The following is a 21265-nucleotide window of genomic DNA, read 5'->3' as shown; positions in this document are numbered from 1 at the left end:
TAAGCCTAAAATGCTTTGTGCCCAAGGACTTCTTAGCTGTAAAAGGAAGTCTCATGCTGTATTTGCATATATGTGCATTATTTTGACTAACTTATGATTTTGGGCACAGCATTTCTCTCTTTCTTTCCCTTCATGAATATATTCAGAATTTGGGGTATCTATTACATGTAAAGATCTATTTTTATCTCTAGACAGCATCTTACTGAGAACATAACAGGTTCAAACAATCTCCTCCTCTTTCAAGTGTAGATCAGCATTCCTATTATAATCTCAGATATGAAGTTTTGATGGTTTTAAGGGATTAGTAAGGGATATGGAGATTTTCCCCTGCAGGAGGTTGGTTCATTTAGGGTGCTTTCCTCTAGCAAATAAACATGCTGTTTGGTGAGTCCCATCAAGTTTATGTTCCACCAGAGGTTCTGTTACAAAAAACAGCCTAAGTTTACACTTCCTTTGGCAGAACCTCTGGGAAGACTAAGGATCAAGTTAGTGAGGGTACTTGAATGCCCTGCTTATTTGAGTTGTTTCACAGAGCACTTAAGACAGACACCAAAACTTACTCTTACACAGTATAAAGATGATGTTAGGACCAGCACTGAAGTCCAGCATTGTTCACAGGCTGCTCTTCTGATAGAATAAAATTCATTTAAACTAGCATTTTAATATGAAATATGTAAGAATAACAACCATCTTTTAGGCAGTAAATTATTAGTGTCTAAAAAAGAGAAGCTTTGTCTCAGAGGTTGGAGTTCAAGACCCAGTAAGATGTGCTTTGAATTGTGTTACTGCTGCCATGTTTGAATGTAGAGTTGTGCACTTTTCCAGGTGATGGAGTTTTACTGCCAGTCCTGTGAGACAGCCATGTGCCGGGAGTGCACAGAGGGAGAACACGCAGAGCATCCCACGGTACCACTCAAGGATGTGGTGGAGCAACACAAGGCTTCCCTCCAAGTCCAGTTGGATGCTGTCAACAAAAGGTAGGGAGACTCCACTGATTATTTTCCATTTTCAGTTCTGTTGCTGGCTTCCTGTGTTAACTTGGGTAGATGTTTCAGTGTGCTGGTGCCATAGTGAGGCTAGCATAAAAAAAAAAGTCCATTGAGTGTGATGTTAGAGAAAAGAGCAAAAGATTCCTATGTGTCTTTTGCAAAACAGAGGCCCTTAGAAATGCAAGTGTCCTCCAAAGAAGGGGCATAAAATGTTAAGGAGAAAACTACGATCCAGTTATGAATTTAATGATTGCTAAATAAATAACATGGGGTGCTAAAAAGACTAGTACAAACACTCTGGTGCCAAAAAAGCTAAAAAAGCCATGAAAAAGTGAGGTAGATCTAGTTATATCTTCTGGAGTAGATATCATGTAGCATAAAGGATGGAGGATCCAAGGCTTCATTGTTGGTAGTGCCTAAAGTCTAATAGATTTGCATAAGGGAGGGCTGTGACTTACCCTTATTTTATGAGACCAGACCCACTATCTAGTTATAAAAGAAATGAACTTACTTCTGGGAAATGACTGAGTTTAAAGACAGCCTGCTGATTAGAGAGTTTCATTAAAAGATACCAGGGCAAGGGCCAATGTTTAATGACTTTTGAAACAGCAATCTTTGTAATGTAATTCCTCCCTCAGGCTTCCAGAGATCGACTCAGCACTTCATTTTATATCTGAAATCATACACCAGTTAACCAACCAAAAGGCTAGCATTGTAGATGACATTCATTCCACTTTTGATGAACTCCAGAAGACTTTAAATGTGCGAAAGAGCGTGCTGCTCATGGAACTGGAAGTGAATTATGGCCTTAAACACAAAGTAAGATGCATGTTTTGTTTCAATGAAAAGCTGTTAATTTAATCATCCAGTTTTTACAAATGATGCAGGATGCCACTCTGACAAATTGTGTCTGAGATCTAGAGAATAACTTTTTCGGGAAATCAAGTGCTGCAGAACCTCGCTTGTTGGTGCTCAGCCTTATAAGTGAAATGCAGACTCTGCCTGGGCAGGTAGCCCTTTGTGAACGGTGTGTGAGGAGGATCTAAAATGGCCAACACACTAAGCAGGCATCTACTTAAAGCCAACATGCTGATGTGCAAATGACAGTAGGGGAACACCAGGGGAAAGTCTGAATTCTTGGGCTGCATTCGTATGAACCCCTCCATGAAGATACAGGCCAAACAGTTTGTCCTGAATAACTGAGTAGGGCTTCCTGTTATGCTTCAAAGCTCTGCTTTCCTTTCCAGTACTTGGTAATGTATTGCATGTTAGATGTCATCAGTTGGAACACTTTAAGATTGGAGGGACATCTCACTTTCTCAGGGGAATGCCGAGAGCAATATATTCCAGAGGTGTATTCATACTTTTACTTCCTATCTGGATGATTGAATTTTGGGGTTTACCGCCTGTATTGTAGACTAAGCTGCAGAGGAGGAAAACAGAAACCTGTACATTTTTACAAAAAGAAGCCTGTAGCCTGGTGGGTAGGGTTTTTTTTGAGGATTATTAAGTCTGAATCAGGAAAATGAAATTATTTAGTCCTTATCTTCCTGGGCATCAGTTGTCTGTTTTATATAAAAGAAAAATTTCTTCCCTCAAAGTAGTCTTGAAAAGAAAATAATATCAACAACTGGAGTTTCAAGAGTGCCTGATAGTATTGGCATCTTTGATCACTCTCTGCCATTACTGAGCAGCTTGATCATCTCCAGATGTCTGAAGTGGAGGAATGTTGCATTCCTGGATCTGGAACAGGCTTGATCATTAGGATGGTCTTGAACTGCTAAACCTGTGAAAATGGAGGAATTCTAGCATGTGCACAAGATGTGTACTTTTAGAAACAGAGGGAACCCAACACCACTGGGGCACAGAAGTTGGTCATCTCCAGAGCTAAGCAGCAGCTGAGAAGTTTTAGCATCAATAATTTGGACTCAGATCTCAGGTTCATCTAAATGTATTCAAGATATCACACAAACGTACTTTCTTAGCAAACAAATACACGTTGGATGTGTACAAAGTTTACACTAGATAGAATATGATGTTAAATTATCTTATTGTTGCTGAAAGGGATTGAAAATAGTTTAGTAACTATTTTGAACATTAGAGAATCAAATTTTTGCAAAGTTGCACATAAGCAGTAAAAGAGGCATCTCCCCTCTTTGTATTTTAAAAAAACAGTTGAAATTGGATTTTACTTTTGAATGAATAGCAGTCCCACAAAATAATTCAAACCCAAATCTTCAATCATTCTGATCATACTTTTCAAAAATGAAAAATGAAAGATTGACACTTTACTAAAAGAGAGTTGGCGGTTCAGTTTCCAATGGACTGAAAGAGGCCTCGTGTAAAATACTCAAAGTACATTTTAAATAGTATTTATGTTAAGATTTAATATTTTCCATCTTTGTAATGAAAGAAAACTATCTTGAGAAAATACTGGTTTTAAAACATAGCTGCAAGTTGTCTTTCTCATAAGTTTGTGATTTCTTATCCCAAGCATATGGGGTTTTGTCATATTGGGAAATTATTAGCTATGCACTCTCTTTAACTACTTATGTCCTTGAATAAAGACAAAGCAGATTAGAAATGCCTTGTATTGAATCCTGAGAGGTTTATGGATGCCTAGAAAAACAGATAACTTGAAATTTCAGTGTAGTCTTGACATTTGTTCATTCTGTTTTGATTGCAAAACATTTTGTGTTGTTATCACTTTTCCATATCAATAACACATGATCTTGGATTTTCTCCAGTGGATGAAAAGCTGAAAGCTTTGTAAAACTTAGGAAAAAGTGCCCTTATCGTGCAGTATCATTACATAGTGTGTCTCAGCGAGGGAAAAGTATTTCATAACAATAAATACACCCAGTCTCTAAGTTTACTTTAAAATCAATTGAAATATTTAAAAAATATTTCCTTTACATTGATGGTCAACCAAATAACTTCTCTAATCCACGATAATGTCTGTGCAGTTGTTCTCTGTAGGAAAAACATACCATGTGTGTGACTGGGTACTTTAGTTTGAGTATTTTATCAGTGGAGAGTGTGGGGGGCAGCTGGAATGTTTTCCTGACTGTCAGGAATTTTTCTGCTAGGTTGTTATAATTCAGATATCCTTTTTCCAAATCATTGCAAGAATGGTTTAAAAAAAAGGGTTAACCTTGTTCCCAGCCCACACCTAACAATTTTGAGGTCAATACTGTTTTAAGGATTTTAGACTAAGGGCCAGAACTAACCCTATAAAAGAAACTCCTTCATAGTCTTAAATATAGAGTAACTACTTGCTGCCCACCAAAATTTCAGGCTACTCAATCCAGCTCTTTCCAATATCCACAACCCATTCTGTATGTTTTGCTTTCCAGCCTGCTGGAACTAGGAAACCAACTTCCCTGCTTCTGCTGGGGAGAATTTTCCTTTCTTCACTTATTTAGTCCACGAGTCACACTTTTCCTCAGAATGGATGTACATACAGGTCTGGAGAGTGCCTTCTTGTCCATCTCTGTAGAGGAGTAACCCAGTTTCCTTTGGCTCTGAAGAAATGGTTTCAAGAAGTTTCTTTCAGCCTGTCTTATTAATGGGCCTGATGAATCCAAAATATCTCTGCCTCTGTGCACACAGCTCAATTTTCTATAACTATCTCATTAACTGTGACTGCTGAGAGTTAGATGGAGCAGGGTTCAAGCTTTTACATTTGTTGTTGGGGTTTTTTCTTAAAAAAAAAAGAAGACAGGTGGGGCAATAATTCAATCTAGTGTGACAGTGGATCTCTGAAGCCCTGAAGACCCAAACCAGGGTACATTTTTTGTATTGCAGCATTATATTCTAAATGTGTGTTGGGGATTACTGGGTACTTTTTCTAAGAAGTTCAAATTAAACTCTAAATTAATGCACTATAAATTTGGGTTCTACAAAGGCCTTCAGATATAAAGTATGCTACATCTTCATAGGACAGTTCTTGTAACATGATGCTAATCTGGTGTTTGGTAATGCACACAGGTCCTCCAGACACAGCTGGATACCTTACTTGAAGGGCAAGAAAGCATTAAAAGTTGCAGCAACTTCACAGCCCAAGCCCTCAACCATGGCACTGAAACCGAAGTGCTGCTGGTGAAGAAGCAAATGAGTGACAAGCTGAATGAACTGGCTGAGCGGGACTTCCCACTGCAGCCCCGTGAAAATGATCAGTTGGACTTCATAGTGGAAACAGAAGGCCTGAAGAAGTCCATTCACAATCTGGGTACTATTTTAACCACCAATGCTGTTGCTTCTGAAACAGTTGCCACAGGCGAGGGACTGAGGCAGACAGTGATTGGACAGCCCATGTCCGTCACCATCACAACCAAGGACAAAGATGGGGAACTCTGTAAATCCGGGAATGCTTACCTCACTGCTGAACTGAGCACGCCTGATGGGAGTGTAGCGGATGGAGAAATACTTGACAACAAAAATGGCACTTACGAATTTTTGTATACTGTTCAGAAAGAAGGGGACTTCACTTTGTCTCTGAGACTTTATGATCAACATATCAAGGGCAGCCCATTCAAACTTAAAGTGGTCAGATCAGCAGATGTGTCCCCTACCACTGAAGGGGTTAAGAGGCGTGTTAAATCTCCTGGCAGTGGTCATGTGAAGCAGAAAGCTGTGAAAAGACCTGCAAGCATGTACAGCACTGGCAAAAGAAAAGAGAATCCCATTGAAGATGATTTGATCTTCAGAGTAGGTAGGTGATTTTGCTGCCTGTGACATACTTAAAAATAGTTAGGGAAACTGGATGAAAAAGTTAAATTATTGTAAAGTTAAAGGTGTAAGTAGAGCAACCTGATGATATCTTTAGGCCTCTTGACTTTTGTAAATTTTGAAAGCCCACACTTCTGAAATTATGTTTGCAGCAAATATGTAATTGGGATTTGGATTTAGCAATGCATACATTTGATTTGGGATATTTTAAAAACTGGTAATATACTTATTACAAAGCTTTTGGTATGGATTAAAGTAATTTCAGCTTGTAATTTCTGCTTATGTATCCCTTGGTTCTAGTGAGCAGTTTCTGGCTAAATAGCGGTATGGTTCTGGTTTGGCTTTTGTTGGTAGTGGTGTTGTTTGTTAGATTTATTTTTTAGCTATTTTCTCCAATATACTACAAACTCTAGAAGTCTTCAACATTTTCCAAAAAGTGCAGTGCCCTTTTTTTTCTCTTGGGATGCAGTCATGACCATGTGCTTTATTTTTGAATTGTACCTCCTCCCTTTCTTCACTAGTCGAAAAAGGAAGATGAAATAATTAGAACAAGAGCTATGCATGTCTCAGAGTTTTTCCCGATTAAACCTCTCAGAGTGCTGACATTTGAGATATATGGATTGCTATTTTTTAGAAAATCTGAGCTGAGAGTAATATTTCATCCTATTACATGTTCAGCTTTCAGCCACTCATTTCACACAATGACCCTACATAGATAGAGATGTTCCTCTGGGCTTCTGTGGGCTTATGTATGCATCATCTGAAAGGTCTCGAGCCATTGCAGCTGTAATTCTCTAGTGTTTTATACTCTTCCACAATATGCAAAATTATTGAGACAGGTAAGACTTCTGACATTTTCACAAGGATTTCCTTCATGGATTTAAGAGTTTGTTTGGTTCAGCTCACTTTGAAAAGTTAAGGTTTGGTTCATTTGTTGATGAGGTAATGTAAAGTTTATCACTCTTTTCCAACACAACTATTTCTATTTTGAACCCATTGTTGAATTCCTCTGATGGTCCTGGCCAAATCTGGATCTGTATTTTAAACTGGGCAAGATAAATCTTATATTGGGGCTGCCAGAAGCTCATACAGCTGTGTTGGAGAACCACCCTGTAATATTCCTCTGGTCATCCAAGTATATGGAGTATGCTATGGTATGTGCACTGATATATGGGCTTTTATGCACAAGTAAATTGATCAGCTTCTAGTAGGAGATTGTTGTCCTGCTAGTATTAGCAAGAGATAGCATTAACACAACATTAGTACATTTCCTTCATGGGGAAGTGTGCATTGTATCTTCTGCCAATTCTGTGCTATTCATGGCTTTTAAAGTGGCATGTGGTTCTCTTCAGACATTTTAAGGTCACGTTATTGACTTCACATTCATAGATTTGTGTAACTCATTATTTATGACAACAGAGCATTTCCTGCATCCTCTTTTTCTGTCTCAATAATTTATATCCTCGACCTATTTTTTTTTAAACAGATGCGATCTCTAAGGGTGTGTCCATGCAATATCTGTGCAGCATATCCTTATTCTATACAAATGAAAACAAGAATGTTCTTATGATGCCTAGAAAATAGTTGTTGCTCAGTGGTTTTTTGCTACCTCTACAAGTGGTAGGAAGCACTAAAGTGAGAGAGAAGTCTCTTCTTCATTACCCTGCTTTTGTGCCTTAGACCCATGCTGAGCAGAGGTGAGGGATGTTCACAGTGTCACCCACTTCCACCTTCCCTGGTAAGTCTCTCCCATGTCCTCCAAAGGAGGGTTAAGAGACATGGTTGGCATCAGCTGCTCTGTCCAGGACTCCATTTTGTGTTCTAGCTCTGCTGTGCTGTGTGCCTTGGTACTTTTTCTCTTCTGGCACTTTTCATGACTGGGTTCTTTGACACTGTTTAGCAGCAGTGGTGCTATTTCCCACTTTAACTGCTTTTTTCCCTTCATGTATTTATATGTGGGATTAGCATCAGATACAGCCAGATGGAGAGTTGGCCCTTTGCTAGAAAGTACCATTTTCCTTTTCCTCAGACTGTGTTTACTTGTCTGTTCAGTCATGTAACTGAGCATCTAAGTTTAGCTGGTACATTTAATGTGTAAAAAAAAAAGAAGTGCCTTTAACAGTACCTTCTGTCAGCCTCCCTACTAGGCATGAACGTCATCTGGTCTGTTATCAATGCTAAAGGCAAATAAGAGCTTTACTGTGAATCTACTCCACATAAAACCTCAAAAACAAGGCCTGTGTAATAATAGCTTTAGTGCAGTTTAGAAAGTAGGCTTAGGGGGAGCAAAGGGATTCTTGATCAGGTGTTTCACAGAATTACAAAAGGGGGAAGGTTGGAAGGGACCACAGTGGGTCATCTGGTCCAACCTCCCTGATCATCAGGGTAATCCTAGAGCACACGGCACAGGATTGTGTCCAGATGGCTCTTGAATATCTCTAGTGAGGGAGACTGCATAACCTCTCTGGGCAACCTGTTGCAGTGGTTGGTCACCTGCACAGTAAAGTAGTTCTTCCTCATGTTCAGGTGCATAAGGCATTCCTGTGCATCAGTTTCTGCCCATCGCCTCTTGTCCTGTTGCTTGGCACCACCAAGAAGAGCCTGACTCCATCCTCTTGACACCCTTCCTTAGATACTGATAGACATTGATGAGGTCCTCTCTCAGTTGTCTCTTCTTGAGGCCAAACAGGACCAACTCTTTAAGCCTTTCCTTGTAAGAAAGATGGTCTAGTCCCTTAATCATCTCTGCAGCCCTCTACTGGACCTGCTCCAGGAGCTCCATGTTTCTCTTGTACTGAGGAGGACTGGACAGGGCACTGCAGATGTGGCATCGCCGGGGCTCAGTAGACTGGCAAGATCACCTCACAGTGGTGACAGTGCTCTTCCTAATGCAGTCCAGCATACCATTGGCCTTCTTGGCCACAAGGGTACACTGCTACCTCATGGACAGCCTGTTGTTCACCAGGATTCCCAAGTCCTTCTCTGCAGAGCTGCTTTCCATCAGGTCAGCCCCCAGGCTATACTGGTGCCTGGGGTTATTCCTCCCCAGGTGCAGGACCCTGCATTTGCCTTTGTTGAATTTCAGATGGTTCCTCTCTCCCCATCTCTCAAGCCTGTCAAGGTCCTTCTGGAAGGCTGCACAGCACTCTGGGATATCAGCCACTCCTACTAGCTTTGTTTCATCAGCAGACTTGCTGAGGAAGCCTCTACTGCTTCATCCAAGTCAACTGATGAATAAGTTAATACTGGAGGACACTGCTAGATATAATCCTCCAACTGGACTCTGTGCCACTGATCATGACACATTTCTTTAATTGTCTCTGAAGGCTTCTGCCTGAAACTCCATATTGGATTGTTCTTTTTGAAGGGAACAGGGCTGGCTCTAAGTATATACTTGTTGCATTTTTACAAAGATACATAAGGGGACAGATAGGGATACGCATCTCCTTGAAAAAAATATGGATTTTTCCAACTGCAGTTAGCCCCCTTGGGTGGATGGTTCAGAGGAACCTTCTCCCCGTAGCAAGCAGCTTCCTCCTCTTTCCCCATCCCTTCTCTACCTTTCCAGCAAGGTCCTGTCCTGGCCAAATTACAGCCTGGCTAAGGGCATTGGAGAAGAAAGGGATGTGTATGTAGAGTCATTCCATGTAGTACAGAAGTATGATATATGAAGTGCAGAGGCCCCTCTGACACACTTTAATCAGTTATTCTTCATTCTATGTTTCAGAACTCTGGAACAAAACCATTAATAATTAGTATGAAATAGCAAGATGTTTCTATACAGAATTTATATTTCTGTAGAAATAGAAATGCCTGGTAAAGGGAAAATAGGATTTCCTTTTCCAGTTTATTAGCTCAAATCCCTCTGATGCTTGCCATGAACTCTTTATAAACTTGTAGTGGCCACTGTGAAGATTGGCCAGGCCTACATTGCATTACATTGCAGTGATTACCTGTACTGGACAGGGGGGGAACAACTCTGACATCAGTTGCTGGCAAAATCCCCAGCATGGGTCTGATGTCCTGACAACAGAGACCTGGCCTGGATTCTACTCTTATTATTCAAGGTTTGGCTGCTGTACCAGCAAAAAACTGTTTCTGAGGTGCACCTACCCTGGGTTTGTGAATACCTAATCTGTGCTGACAGGGGCTCTGCTGCACAAGCAAGTCTTGGAAGTGGCCTTGGCCAAGCTTTTAGGGACAGGTGCTGTGTAAAGCAAATTAATACAAATCAGACCATCTTCACTACCAATAGTGTGTGGGTATATCTGCCAGAGTTCCTATTGAATTATTCATTCCTCTTTAAAGGTTACAAACACTGTGTGCCTTCAACCAACAGACTGATTGATTTTAAAACTTGCAGTTATGTGGGAACTTGGATTAGAAACACTGACATTTGTTTTACAGCAAGCACATAGCCTTAACAATTCAGTGCAGTTTTAAAACAGAGCCTTTTGGTTTTCAGCTGTATGTATTATGTGATGGAGCATCACATCCTTGTAATATGTAAGATTTGACTAAATATCTTTTGGCACTCTGAGGAAAAAATAAAGGAAGCTAGGAAACAACAAAACAACTCCTTGACACCTGTCATGCAGTATGTGTGTAGGTCTTTCCATGCTGTTTAGTTTTATCCTTTTTTTTCAGTACCACATAGGGAAGAGTCAAAGAAGTATTTGAAGTGTTGTAGGCAGGAAAGAAATGGTATGTACACAACAGGTTATGGTCACTCACAACCTCTAAAGTCTTCCCAATAATCTGTAATATTTCTGCAGTTTTATTTTGTCTCTCTGAATCTATTCTCTTCCTGCTGGAGGCAGTGATATGTTTTTTCTTTGTGTTTTAGGAACCTGAAGAATCTAGGTAAGCAAGGAGGTTATTATTCATATTAGTAAAACTTAGAAAGCAAAAACCATTCCTTCTCTTACTGTGCACATCAAAAATATACACTGTACAAGTTTGTTCAGATTCCCAGCACTCACAGAGCAGAATCTTATTGCAGTTACATGATGTAATTTTTAACATCTCCTGTGATGCTAATGGGCTTTTAGATTATTTTTTCCCTTCTTTCTGGTGACATTCAATATGGTCTCTAGTGTGCAAGAATAAAAGATTGAAAATATAAAACTTTTTATGTGTGCTAGGTTGCATACATACTTTGTTGAAAGCTAAATTAATTGGTTTGTATAGGCTATGCTCAGTAATACCAGAAGGAGTTAGATAGGACTAAGACAAATCTGGTTATTATCTGTATACAAAAATGCTATAAAAGGAGCTATTCCACAGGCCACAGGCCTGCTTCCTAATAACTCTGTTCAGCCTTCCCCCTTTGAAAACTCTGCTGTCCGCTCCCAATCCCCAGTAGCTTGCCACAGCAGTTGCAGTAAAATATCTGTCTTTTCCTCCTTTGTGCTCTGCAGTAGCTCAGAACAGGAGGGAGATAAGGCTGGGCAATGACTGGTATGAAAGATGCACGCTTTCATCTCCTAACAAGGCTGCTTGGGAAACACTGGAATGAGGATTCCACCGGTTCCAGCCCTGTGCCATTGAAATGTTAGTGCCTCCCTAGGCTAAGGAGAGATGGCTGACTGCCCATGCCAGAGAGAAGACAAAGCATGGGGTGCCTTGATATAGAGGGGTAGTATCTTGCAGTAAAAGATTTTCTGAAGACTCTCTCTCAAGCAGTTATGTTCATAAGGAAGGAAATTCTGCTTACAGAGGGGAGCTATCATCCTTTGGTATTGCAGAGTCAGTTGCAGGAGCCTGCTTTTCCAGAGGCTGACATACTTTACTACAAGCTTTCCTCTCATCATCTGAAGTGCCTGTGCTTGGCTTCAGATCTTTGCTGACATAGTGAATTATTCAAAACAGAAAGTTCAAAGTTATCTGTTTTCCTCTTGAACATACATTAGGAAATAAGCTGTGTTTCACTAACCTCAGCTTTCTTATGCAGAGAAATTTGTGCCACTGCAGAGGGGACTGTATAAAGACCTGTGTGCAAATTAGGACCTATGTGATAGGTTTAATAGCTGCAAAGTGCTAGGTACAAGAACATTTCATGAAGCTGAATTTCATCTACACACTATGCTAGTAAATTGCTAAATTTCTTAAGCTTACTATGAAATGTGACTGTGGCATTCCTGGGTAATTTCTTTAGTTTTTCCTTTGATGTATATTTACAAGGTCCCACTGAAGAACACTCAGTAACTCTTTATATAGGTCTCTCTTATCTTTAAAAATGAAATTCCTGGACTTTCAAGAACATTTTTCTAAGGCTAAGGACCATACATTCCATAAAGGTTGTGCTAGTTGGTTCCAGATGCTCTAGCTTATGCATCCTCTTTTTTAACAAATGTTTTCCCTTTACTCTCAGTAGTAAAAGGAATGTTTCTCCCTTTTCTTCCATTCTCTTTGGCTAAAAGGCAAAAAAGAAACTTATCATTAGCATATGGTGGAAAAAAAATACTGCATGTATCCCTCTGGCACTGCTTATTAAAAGAATATACAGAAATGGCTCAAGAATGGGTAATGTATTTGGTATGTAACTCACTATTCCCTGAATACATAGTTTCTCCTTGCAGTGCGAAAATTGAGAAGCATTTGCCTTGTTTAGAGGATGGAGCAGATGGAGTTGAAGAAAATAAGTCTAGAAACAAAGGGACATTCCTGCAGCAGCAAGTACAGAGAAATTAAATGTTACTTGTTAGCCAGTGTCAGGAAATATGAATCCCACAGCCATCACCCCAGAAGAAAGAAGAGTTGTTATGAGCATACACATCCCTAATGAAAGCCAAATACAAATTAGACCTAATATATATGTCTTATATTAGGCATCACAGTCAGAACAGTTTTAATCATTGAGCTCCAGGATATTTTGGACTGACTAAAATAAAATACAAGCTTTTCAGTTAATACACAGCCAGTGAATGCTTGTAAAAATATTTTACCAGGAAAATCAGCACTGCATCCAAGTCTTGGAAAGAACAGCTTATAGAGTTGGTTGTTGGTTTGTGGTTTTTTGTTTGTTTCAAAATTCATTAATTCATTATGAGTAACCTTAGAGTCTAAGATCATAACTGCAGTCTTTTCTAAAGATGCCTGAGCCTCTTTTACGAACAAATCAGGAATTTGGATATCCTGTATTCCAGGTGTATTTTGAACCAGCCATTTTTTAAAGATACCAGTTTGCTCTGTGATGCTCCTTGGAACATCTCAGAACAGACATCTAAGTAATAAGCCACCTAAACTTACTGAACTTTCATGAAAAGTTACATTTTACAACTCCTTATCACCTTAAGCCATTGGAGAAACAACATACAGTTCTATGTAAATCACTATTGCATTTGTCCTGAGTTAAAATGAGACCTCTGTGTGTGGACACTGCTTTATGAAACGATCTAAGGTCTTTGCAGAAGCACTCAGTCTTCAGGTGATGGTCTTCATTGGCCCACATGTCCCAGTCATTCAAAGCTAATTCTTCATCTGAGTTTCCCTGCTAAGGGAATTTTTAAAGCCTGTGATTGAAAACTGTTAATGTTTATGCGTAAATAGGAAACTTCCCTGTCTTGCAGTGGCCCCATCCAAAGTGATATGTTTTAGAGACTTAGCTAATTGTACTAAAACTGTGTAATCTGTGCAAGTTCTTATTTTAGCCTCTGTCTATATTTTCCCACAGTAGTACCCCTTTAATTGCCTTCTCAGTTGAATAAAAATCCACAGTTTTAAAAAAGTCCATCACTTAGGAAAAAACTTTTACTACTTCCCTCATGCAAGAGACAATTTGTGAACACTGATTTATGAAAGCCAAAGAAGTAATTATGTTGATGGCATACACGCTGAAGAATATGAATAATCCCTTCTTGTAGGTAGAACTGTGGATCTGTTACTGAGATGGTTCTTTGAAGTTGTAGCAGTGATAAGAACTCTTCAAATTAGAAATCTTTAGATCAGGAATGTAATAATTGCATGTGTTGACGTTTAGGTCCTAACTGATTAGTCCTGTCTAACCTGATTTCTTATGTGCTTTGTGTTCAATTTTAGGCACCAAAGGAAGAAACAAAGGGGAATTTACAAATCTTCAAGGTGTAGCTGCATCTACAAATGGAAAAATATTAATAGCAGATAGTAACAACCAGTGTGTGCAGGTATGAGGATATGCCACTTTCAGTGTTTTTCTTTTTCTCCCTGCCCCCACACCTCTGCCGTTTTTGTAGTCCCAGAAAGACACATTTTCTACAATTCAAGCAGATATAGAAAATACAAGGGAAGCTCAATTTGTTTATCATCCATTATCATTCTATCTTCTTGACCTGCAGCTATCTTTTTCAGATGTATACTATATCTAGTATGTATATCAGAGTTTATTTCCTCTCCTTATGATGTTTGGCAATGAATGAAAAAAAAAGTCATGCAATAATCTGGAAAAACGCTTTTTTGTAAATATAATTTTACATTGTAAATTTTTTCCCCCATGCTTTCAGACATAAATCTAGGGTAAGGTGTGACAAATATAATTTCTTAAGGAAATACAAATAGAAGAATAAACATATAGATGTAATTTTCAAATGGCTTTTAGTGTACTTAATTGACTTTTCTGTCTGCTATCATGATCAGCTCTTTTCTGTGGTAGCACTTCTAACACCCATAATTTCTTGGCTTCTGTAACCTGTGTGAAAATCAAGCTGTTTTTTCTTTTTTTGCTTGCCATGTATCTTTTTTACCATTAACAATTTGTCATCGCTCTTCAGGCTGCCCATGTGGTAGCAATGAACACGGCAGCAGCGTGTGGCTTGTTCTTCAGTATGTGAGATCCAGCAAGCCACATGCTGTAAGAACTCATTTCCAGACCTTTTCAAGGAGACAAATATTCATCAGCACCCTCACGCTTCATAATTTGGAGCCACTTCAGAGGAATTTCAGTGTCTAGTTACCTGGCTTGGGGGCACAACCAGTGAACTTATTCCTATGTTTTCTACAGACTTAGTGTTTGACTGTGGCCGAGTCACTCAGTGCCTCAGTTTCCTCATTTCTAATATGGGAATAATACCACTTCTACCAGCTGAGAGAGACATTGTGAAGCTTAATTTACTAAGCCTGTTTGTAAAGTACTTTGAGGTCACTGAAGAAACAGTGCAATGTAAGTGCAGAGAATTTCTTTATTTTGAAATTAGGGTTCAAGTGCAAGCTTCTTCTTAAATTAGACATATCACTTTCAAATATGGACTGTGTAAAAGTGCTTCAAGTTACCAGATCTCTTCCTGACTATAGTCATTAGTTCATTAGTGACTTCTAAAATCTAGTATAGTATGGCCAGTCTTCGCGAACGAAGATTTGGGAAGGGTCTTTGCCCTTCGAGCCTGCGCAGTGGATTTTTTAGGTGAGACACAGTGTGCGCTGAGCTGAGCCCACCCTTTAATCCTAAGGTTCATCTGCCGGGGCCGAGCAAGCTTGGACGGTGGCAGTGAGGTCCTCAGGACGTAGGTTTGTTTAGAGTGACCTTCTCTTAGATGGATGGCCTTACAGGGCTAACGAGCTCCATCTGCCCGGGGGACTCCTCTGACCGGGACTCGAACCCGGGCCGCGGCGGTGAAAGCGCCGCATCCTAACCACTTGATCTTGGGTTTATATTTTTCTTCTAAAATCTAAGCTCCAAGAAATAGGTGACGGTAATATGGAGACTTAATTTTAAAACTTATGTTTTCTATTACAGATATTTTCCAATGATGGTCAGTTCAAAAGCCGTTTTGGCATACGAGGAAGGTCTCCTGGCCAGCTGCAGCGGCCAACAGGAGTGGCTGTGCATCCCAGTGGTGACATCATTATTGCAGACTATGATAACAAATGGGTTAGCATATTCTCATCAGATGGAAAATTTAAGGTATGAGTTACCATGTGAACTCTCCTGAGCTTTCTCTGTCTTCCAAAGGAATGCAAAGTAACATTGTTTTTCAAGAGACTGCATGTAACTTAGTCTAAATTCCATTGCTGTGATGTGGAAACCCATGACACAGCCATGTTATATAATTAATAGGAGGAGATCACAGTTGTGATGCTAATCTTATACCAAGTAGAGACAATATGTTCCACTTTACAGGTCTGCATACTAGGTGCTTGGATTCCTTTCTATAACTTATGGTCGAGGATAGCTAGTGCCATCAAGTCTAGTTGGACTAGCTCAACAACCTTCATGTCATTAGTACTCTGATTGTACCGAAAGGTATGTGCAGATATATGTGTACACACACAGACAAACACAAAATCTTATGAGGAGTATGTGAAGCTCTGCACTGACATATGGAGCAGAAAAAGAAGGTAGCAGATTGATGATGCATTCCTCCACTCCATGTGTATCAGCAAATAAAGTGTTTAATTCATGTAGGATCCTGTTGGTAATCAAAGCAAGGAAGGGCAGCTCAGGATGTTGTTCCAGTTCTACAGCACAGACAGGAGCGGTTTAGGTTGTGTGATTGTGCGGTGACTGGAAAAACTGAAATACCGTAATAATGTCTTAGGTTTCAGAAATCAGAAATTCTGAGGAAAGCACACCTCTTATTTTCATATCACCTCTGATCCCTTTAATGAGAGTAAATTAAGATGGCAGCTACTGCGCTGTATTTATGATTGTCAACTTGCAGTATTTATTTTGCTTGGTTCAGGTGTAATTCCAGAGACAATTAAACGTTGCCTGTATTTGATGCTGTTCTCTGAATGCATGTTACCAAGACTGGTGGTGATGCTAGAAAGAGCCACCTATAGCAGCAGTTAGCAGTACTCACTGGTCATTGGGATTCTGGATCTGCAGGGAAATTTCTACCATAAGTTCTTAGTTCTAGAGTCCTACTTTGGAGAGAAATGGTCTATTTGGCTAATTTTCTGGCAGTCTAATGAGCAAAAACTTGGGTCCTGAGCTGCTCACGTGTGCACCAAGAAATGGCCTGCCTTTGAAAAGTCTTTGCAAAGTGACAAATGCTATAGCAAATAGGAGATAGTGCTTGTATAATCCTCAGTGACCTCCATCTGAGAAACTGATGTCTATGCTTTTAAAAGTATCCAGACCATGTATAGACTTGAAACAAAACTAAAACAATACTAATATGCAATGCAAGTGTTAAAAAAGTACAAATCACTTGCATTTGCAGAGAGTATGTCATTTTCCTTGTCAACTAATTTTGAAAATGTGCAGCTACAGAGGAAAATCTTGGGTTTGGTTGAAGTCCTTGAATGAAATGGAAACACCAAAACAAACCCAAAGAAAGATGTAATTTAGTTAAGAATCCAAATACGCTGAATATCCTAAGTGTGTTTTAAATAATTATTAACATCTTTAATGTGAAACTGGCTTGATCTGAACACAGAGCGTGGAGGGCTTGTTTTTCTTCCTTCTCAAGATATGCTGTAAATCCAGCATTTAGGATGGTGCCAGCTCTGGAGGAAAAAGCTCTGGAGAAGCCAGGACCCTATGTGCGATATACTACCAGCAGGGACAGAAGTATTGAATAAAAAATTAATTATTAATGTTGTTCCTCTGATGTGAAGCCTAGCTTTATTTTTAGTCAGTATATTTGTTGGATTACAAAAGCTATGCAATATTGGCAATATCTGTATGGTTTATACAAGTTAATGCATTGGACTTCATAGTTCTTGGAATTGGACTGATTAAGTGAGAGATGAAACATCAGTGTTGTAAAACACTATTTTTAGATTGAATGCAATAAGCCATATTTATGAGAGAAAAAAATAAATGTTTGCAGAAGTATTTTCTATATGGAGGATAGGCATAATCATATCTATGCAGGAGCTGGGTGCAGGGCAGGTGGCAGAGCATGTGTGTGGGGAGAGCAGGAGCAGGGCAAGGGGAGCACCAGGATGGAGACAAGGATGGGCACCAGGACCAGGTCCACACTCTGGGGAGCTGTTCTGGGAGAAGTGGATCCTGTATTGGTGCAGCACTGGTTGAGGGGGATGCTGTACTGCACGCTGTGTAATTGGTGAGCTGTGCTGGGGAACAGGGACGGGGGGAGCACAGGGCCTGGGGGAGCCCTGGGGACACACACACAGGGTTGGGAGGTTGTGCCCACCAAGGATAAGGCTGTAAGATGGTGCTTGGAAGGGATGGGGCTTGTACTGGGCATGATGGTGCAGGGCCAGGAATTGGACTCAATGGTCCTTGTGGGTCCCTTCAAACTCAGGATATTTTATGATGAGGTTATATAAAATATATTTGAAACACAGTAAAAAGAGGTATAACAGATCTAGCCTTTGGGAACTGGGCAAAGCCTTGTAATGTCTTGTGTGTTGGCAATGGTATTTCTTACAGAGGCTTTGTCAGATTAAATTGGGCAGCACTTGCTGAGATAACAGAGAAAGAGAGAGAGAGAATGGCATTTCCCTTCAAAGGACGGTGCCATGCAAGTCATTATATAAGACCTCTGCAGGTGGCCTGCTAGTTGTTAACTCAGCATTAGCAGAGGTCTCTTTTGAACTTAATCTAACCATTTCTGATGTTGTCCCCTTCCCTCTGTATTTACTTACACTTACTCTCTCAGTGGCATTTTAATAGTCATGTGAGCCAGAAGGCAAATTTCCCTGGAGCCAGGCCCAGGCATCTCCCTGCTTACAGCACTGGCATGACTCACCCCGGCAACCTCCACTGCCAGGCAGAAAAGTGTCACCTTCCTCAGCTGCTGGCAGCAACAGAGACAGAGCTCTGTTTTCTCAAGGCTGTTTTAACTTGCATAATGCAGAGGTGGACAAACTCTAATCTAAGGTTGCACCAAGACACAAGCCTTTTAAAATGAGAGGCTGTATTATCGTGGTAAAGACTCAGATAGGGTCTTAGGATTTGGGGCTTCTATTTCTGGCTATGCCACAGATCTCACAGGTGACTAGTGATCTTCCATTTCACTTCTCAGTGCTTTGTTTTCCTCATCTCTAGAAGGCATATAGCAGTGCTGGCTTCCTCTGTCAAATACTCTGAAATCACTTAAGAAAACTGTTACAGCAGACATATCTCTAGGCTAAGTGAAGCAGTAGCTTCTTACCAGTGTAGTGTTCAAACCTAGTGAAGGAACTGGACAACAGAGCCAAGAGAATGACTTCTAGTCCTTCGAGAAGAGAATTATTTGTCTCCTAGTCTTGAAGAGTTATGTATAAGATAGCTTGTATCAACCAATCAGGGCTGCAAGTCAAGATCAAGTTTAGATGAGTAGAAAAAAATGAAACATTTTATATGTCAGACTTTTTTTTTCTTGTTTCATTAGAAGAATTAAAGAAAGAGCTATTTGAAGCTGGTTGCATGTTCAGATAGCAACAGGTAGTGTGGTTAAATGGTCACAGTTGAATTATGGTGGTTACGTGAATGATAAATTCATGTATTGTGCGATACTGCAGTGTGTAACAAAGCTCTATATCCTTATTAGGAAAGTTCTCAAACAGGGAAAGATGGTATGTTGAAAGTCTATAATTAATTCCTGATAATTGTGAACCTTTCAGACAGCAAGAAGATTGGTAGAGTTAACCTTAAAGCCCAAGCACACTTACTTCTACAGTGGAAAAGTCCTTATAAATTTTACATAGGCTGGCTGATTTATTTTTTTTACCTCTAGGAATATCCCACACTAGAATATTTTCCAGCCTGGTAGGGTGACTTTATAAACACATATTTGAAAAACAGTCTAAATTCCTAAGAGCCTATAAAAGAAGGGACATAATGTCCTTGACTGAATTCAATTAAACACATTATTTGTATTACGGGTTCACATGATTCATTATACTGTATTCATTTCTAATGGCAGAAAAGTCTGAAAATACTTCCATTCATACAGTTAACAGGAGTGACTGGGTTTCATAATGTTCTGTTCTAAATAATCAAACCTATAATTCTAAGAAACCTTCTGAAATAAAAATATACAAAGAATATGTTCAGCCAGACCCAGTAATGTGTCGTCAGCATTTTTTGATCTAAACTGGAAACAGAGATTTTTAGTAAAAGGCACTGCAAACTCTAGCTGGATATACTTTATTGCTGCCTGCAACTTATATTTTAAATCCTGGTCCAAGGCCAGTGATTTTTATTACTCTTCTCAGCACTGAGTGCCCATTAATGTAGTATGTGATTTATTCATTTTATTTTTCCATATGTGTTTATATGGGCAGGAAGTCACTGTACTCACGAGTCTGAGTTATTTTTCCATAGGAATCCTGGAAAGATGGTAAGGAGGTGGTGCAATGTACAAGCAGACAAACACACGGGCATCCTAGAGGAAAGAAGGGAATATGACTTAATCACCCCAAAGGAAATAAATCTACTGATTTGCATTTGATTTATGTTTTTGCTACTTCATTGTTATGCAAACCTGAATACATTTGGTAGGTCTGCTGGTATCTTTCCCCTGGTGAACACAAAGTAATTTTTAATAGTTTCTCCTGGGAATATTTTAGCATGATTCAACTAGGTGGATTTTGCCTAAATATTTAGCAATTTATAACCATGTATATACTTGAACATAAAACAGACTCATGATGCCATTGTTGGCTAATCATAGTCTTGAAGCTGCAAGATTTACTCCCTGGAGTTTTCTTTATTTGAGACTGAAAGAGGTTGTGTAGTGACTTGGTACCAGACATCCTCAGGGAGCCCAGATGGTTTTATTTTAGGACAGTTCCTATTTTTACCTGCAATCCCATGTATGAGAATGTACCATGGAGTAGGAGCATGGGACTTACTAAGGGTAGTAGAGCTCCTTCTGTTTGCTTTGAAAATATTAGGGACATCAGAGAAATGAGTTAGGTAATAGATATTCTTCATGCTTTGCAATCTCTCCCACCTTGATAGGTTCCACTACTACTCATGACTTGCAGGAGGTAGAGGAGAGGGGCAGAGAAGTCAGAAGTAGATGTGGTAGTTGTGGATGTGGTTTAATGGTGAATATTGCAGTGTTAGGTTAATGCTTCGACTCAGAGGTTCTTTCCAACCTAAGTGATTCTATAATTCTAAGCATTGCTTGTTCTATGTGGTGATCTGTCCCACTCTGCAAAGGCAATGAGGTGAAAAATGGCCTTGTTTCATAAACAAGATGAGTATTTTAGTATCTATGTAATTTAAATTCCAATAGAAACAGAAAAGTATACTCTTCACCAAGATATGGACCTCTCTTTGTAGGTCGTGTCTCTCACAAATTACTACAGGATCTGAAAGTTCTGGAATCCATAATTTCAGCACAGCCTGTTTGGTGGATTGTCTGTCCAGTACAGTAAAGATGCTGGCAAGAGACCAGATTTTTGAAACCAACCACAGATTTCCAAATCTGTGTATCAATTAAAAAAAAAAACCAACCAAAAGCAGGACACAAGTTGCTCCATTCCAACCCAAACGACCTTTTTTAACTGAAAGGTCAAAGCTCAACTGATTTTATGTAGATTAGAATAGTTTATAGAACCACTGCCTAAAAAAAGAGCAGAATGGTGAAAAATGTGGAATGGGTTGTGAGGTGATCCTAGAATCTTCTTGGGTATATGCCCAGATTGTGGATTCTTTGAAGGCCTTG

At 39.6% G+C, this 21265-nt stretch overlaps 1 protein-coding gene across 17 annotated transcripts in view; it reads left to right on the top strand.

The window, feature by feature from the left end:
* TRIM2 (tripartite motif containing 2) overlaps positions 1–21265 on the top strand; it is a 91480-nt gene that overhangs the window by 58563 nt on the left and 11652 nt on the right. For all 17 annotated transcript variants that reach the window (XM_032685492.1, XM_032685503.1, XM_032685496.1 and 14 more), the window contains 5 exons: positions 826–977; positions 1628–1808; positions 4980–5703; positions 13761–13864; positions 15430–15597. In XM_032685492.1, coding sequence (XP_032541383.1) covers positions 826–977; positions 1628–1808; positions 4980–5703; positions 13761–13864; positions 15430–15597 — 1329 coding nt within the window. The remainder of the gene's footprint in view (positions 1–825; positions 978–1627; positions 1809–4979; positions 5704–13760; positions 13865–15429; positions 15598–21265) is intronic.

Source organism: Chiroxiphia lanceolata, chromosome 4 (assembly GCF_009829145.1).
Source record: "Chiroxiphia lanceolata isolate bChiLan1 chromosome 4, bChiLan1.pri, whole genome shotgun sequence".
Classification (NCBI taxonomy): Eukaryota; Metazoa; Chordata; class Aves; order Passeriformes; family Pipridae; genus Chiroxiphia; species Chiroxiphia lanceolata.
Note: the sequence above shows the minus strand (reverse complement) of the source record. Positions and strands in the feature narration are given on the sequence as shown.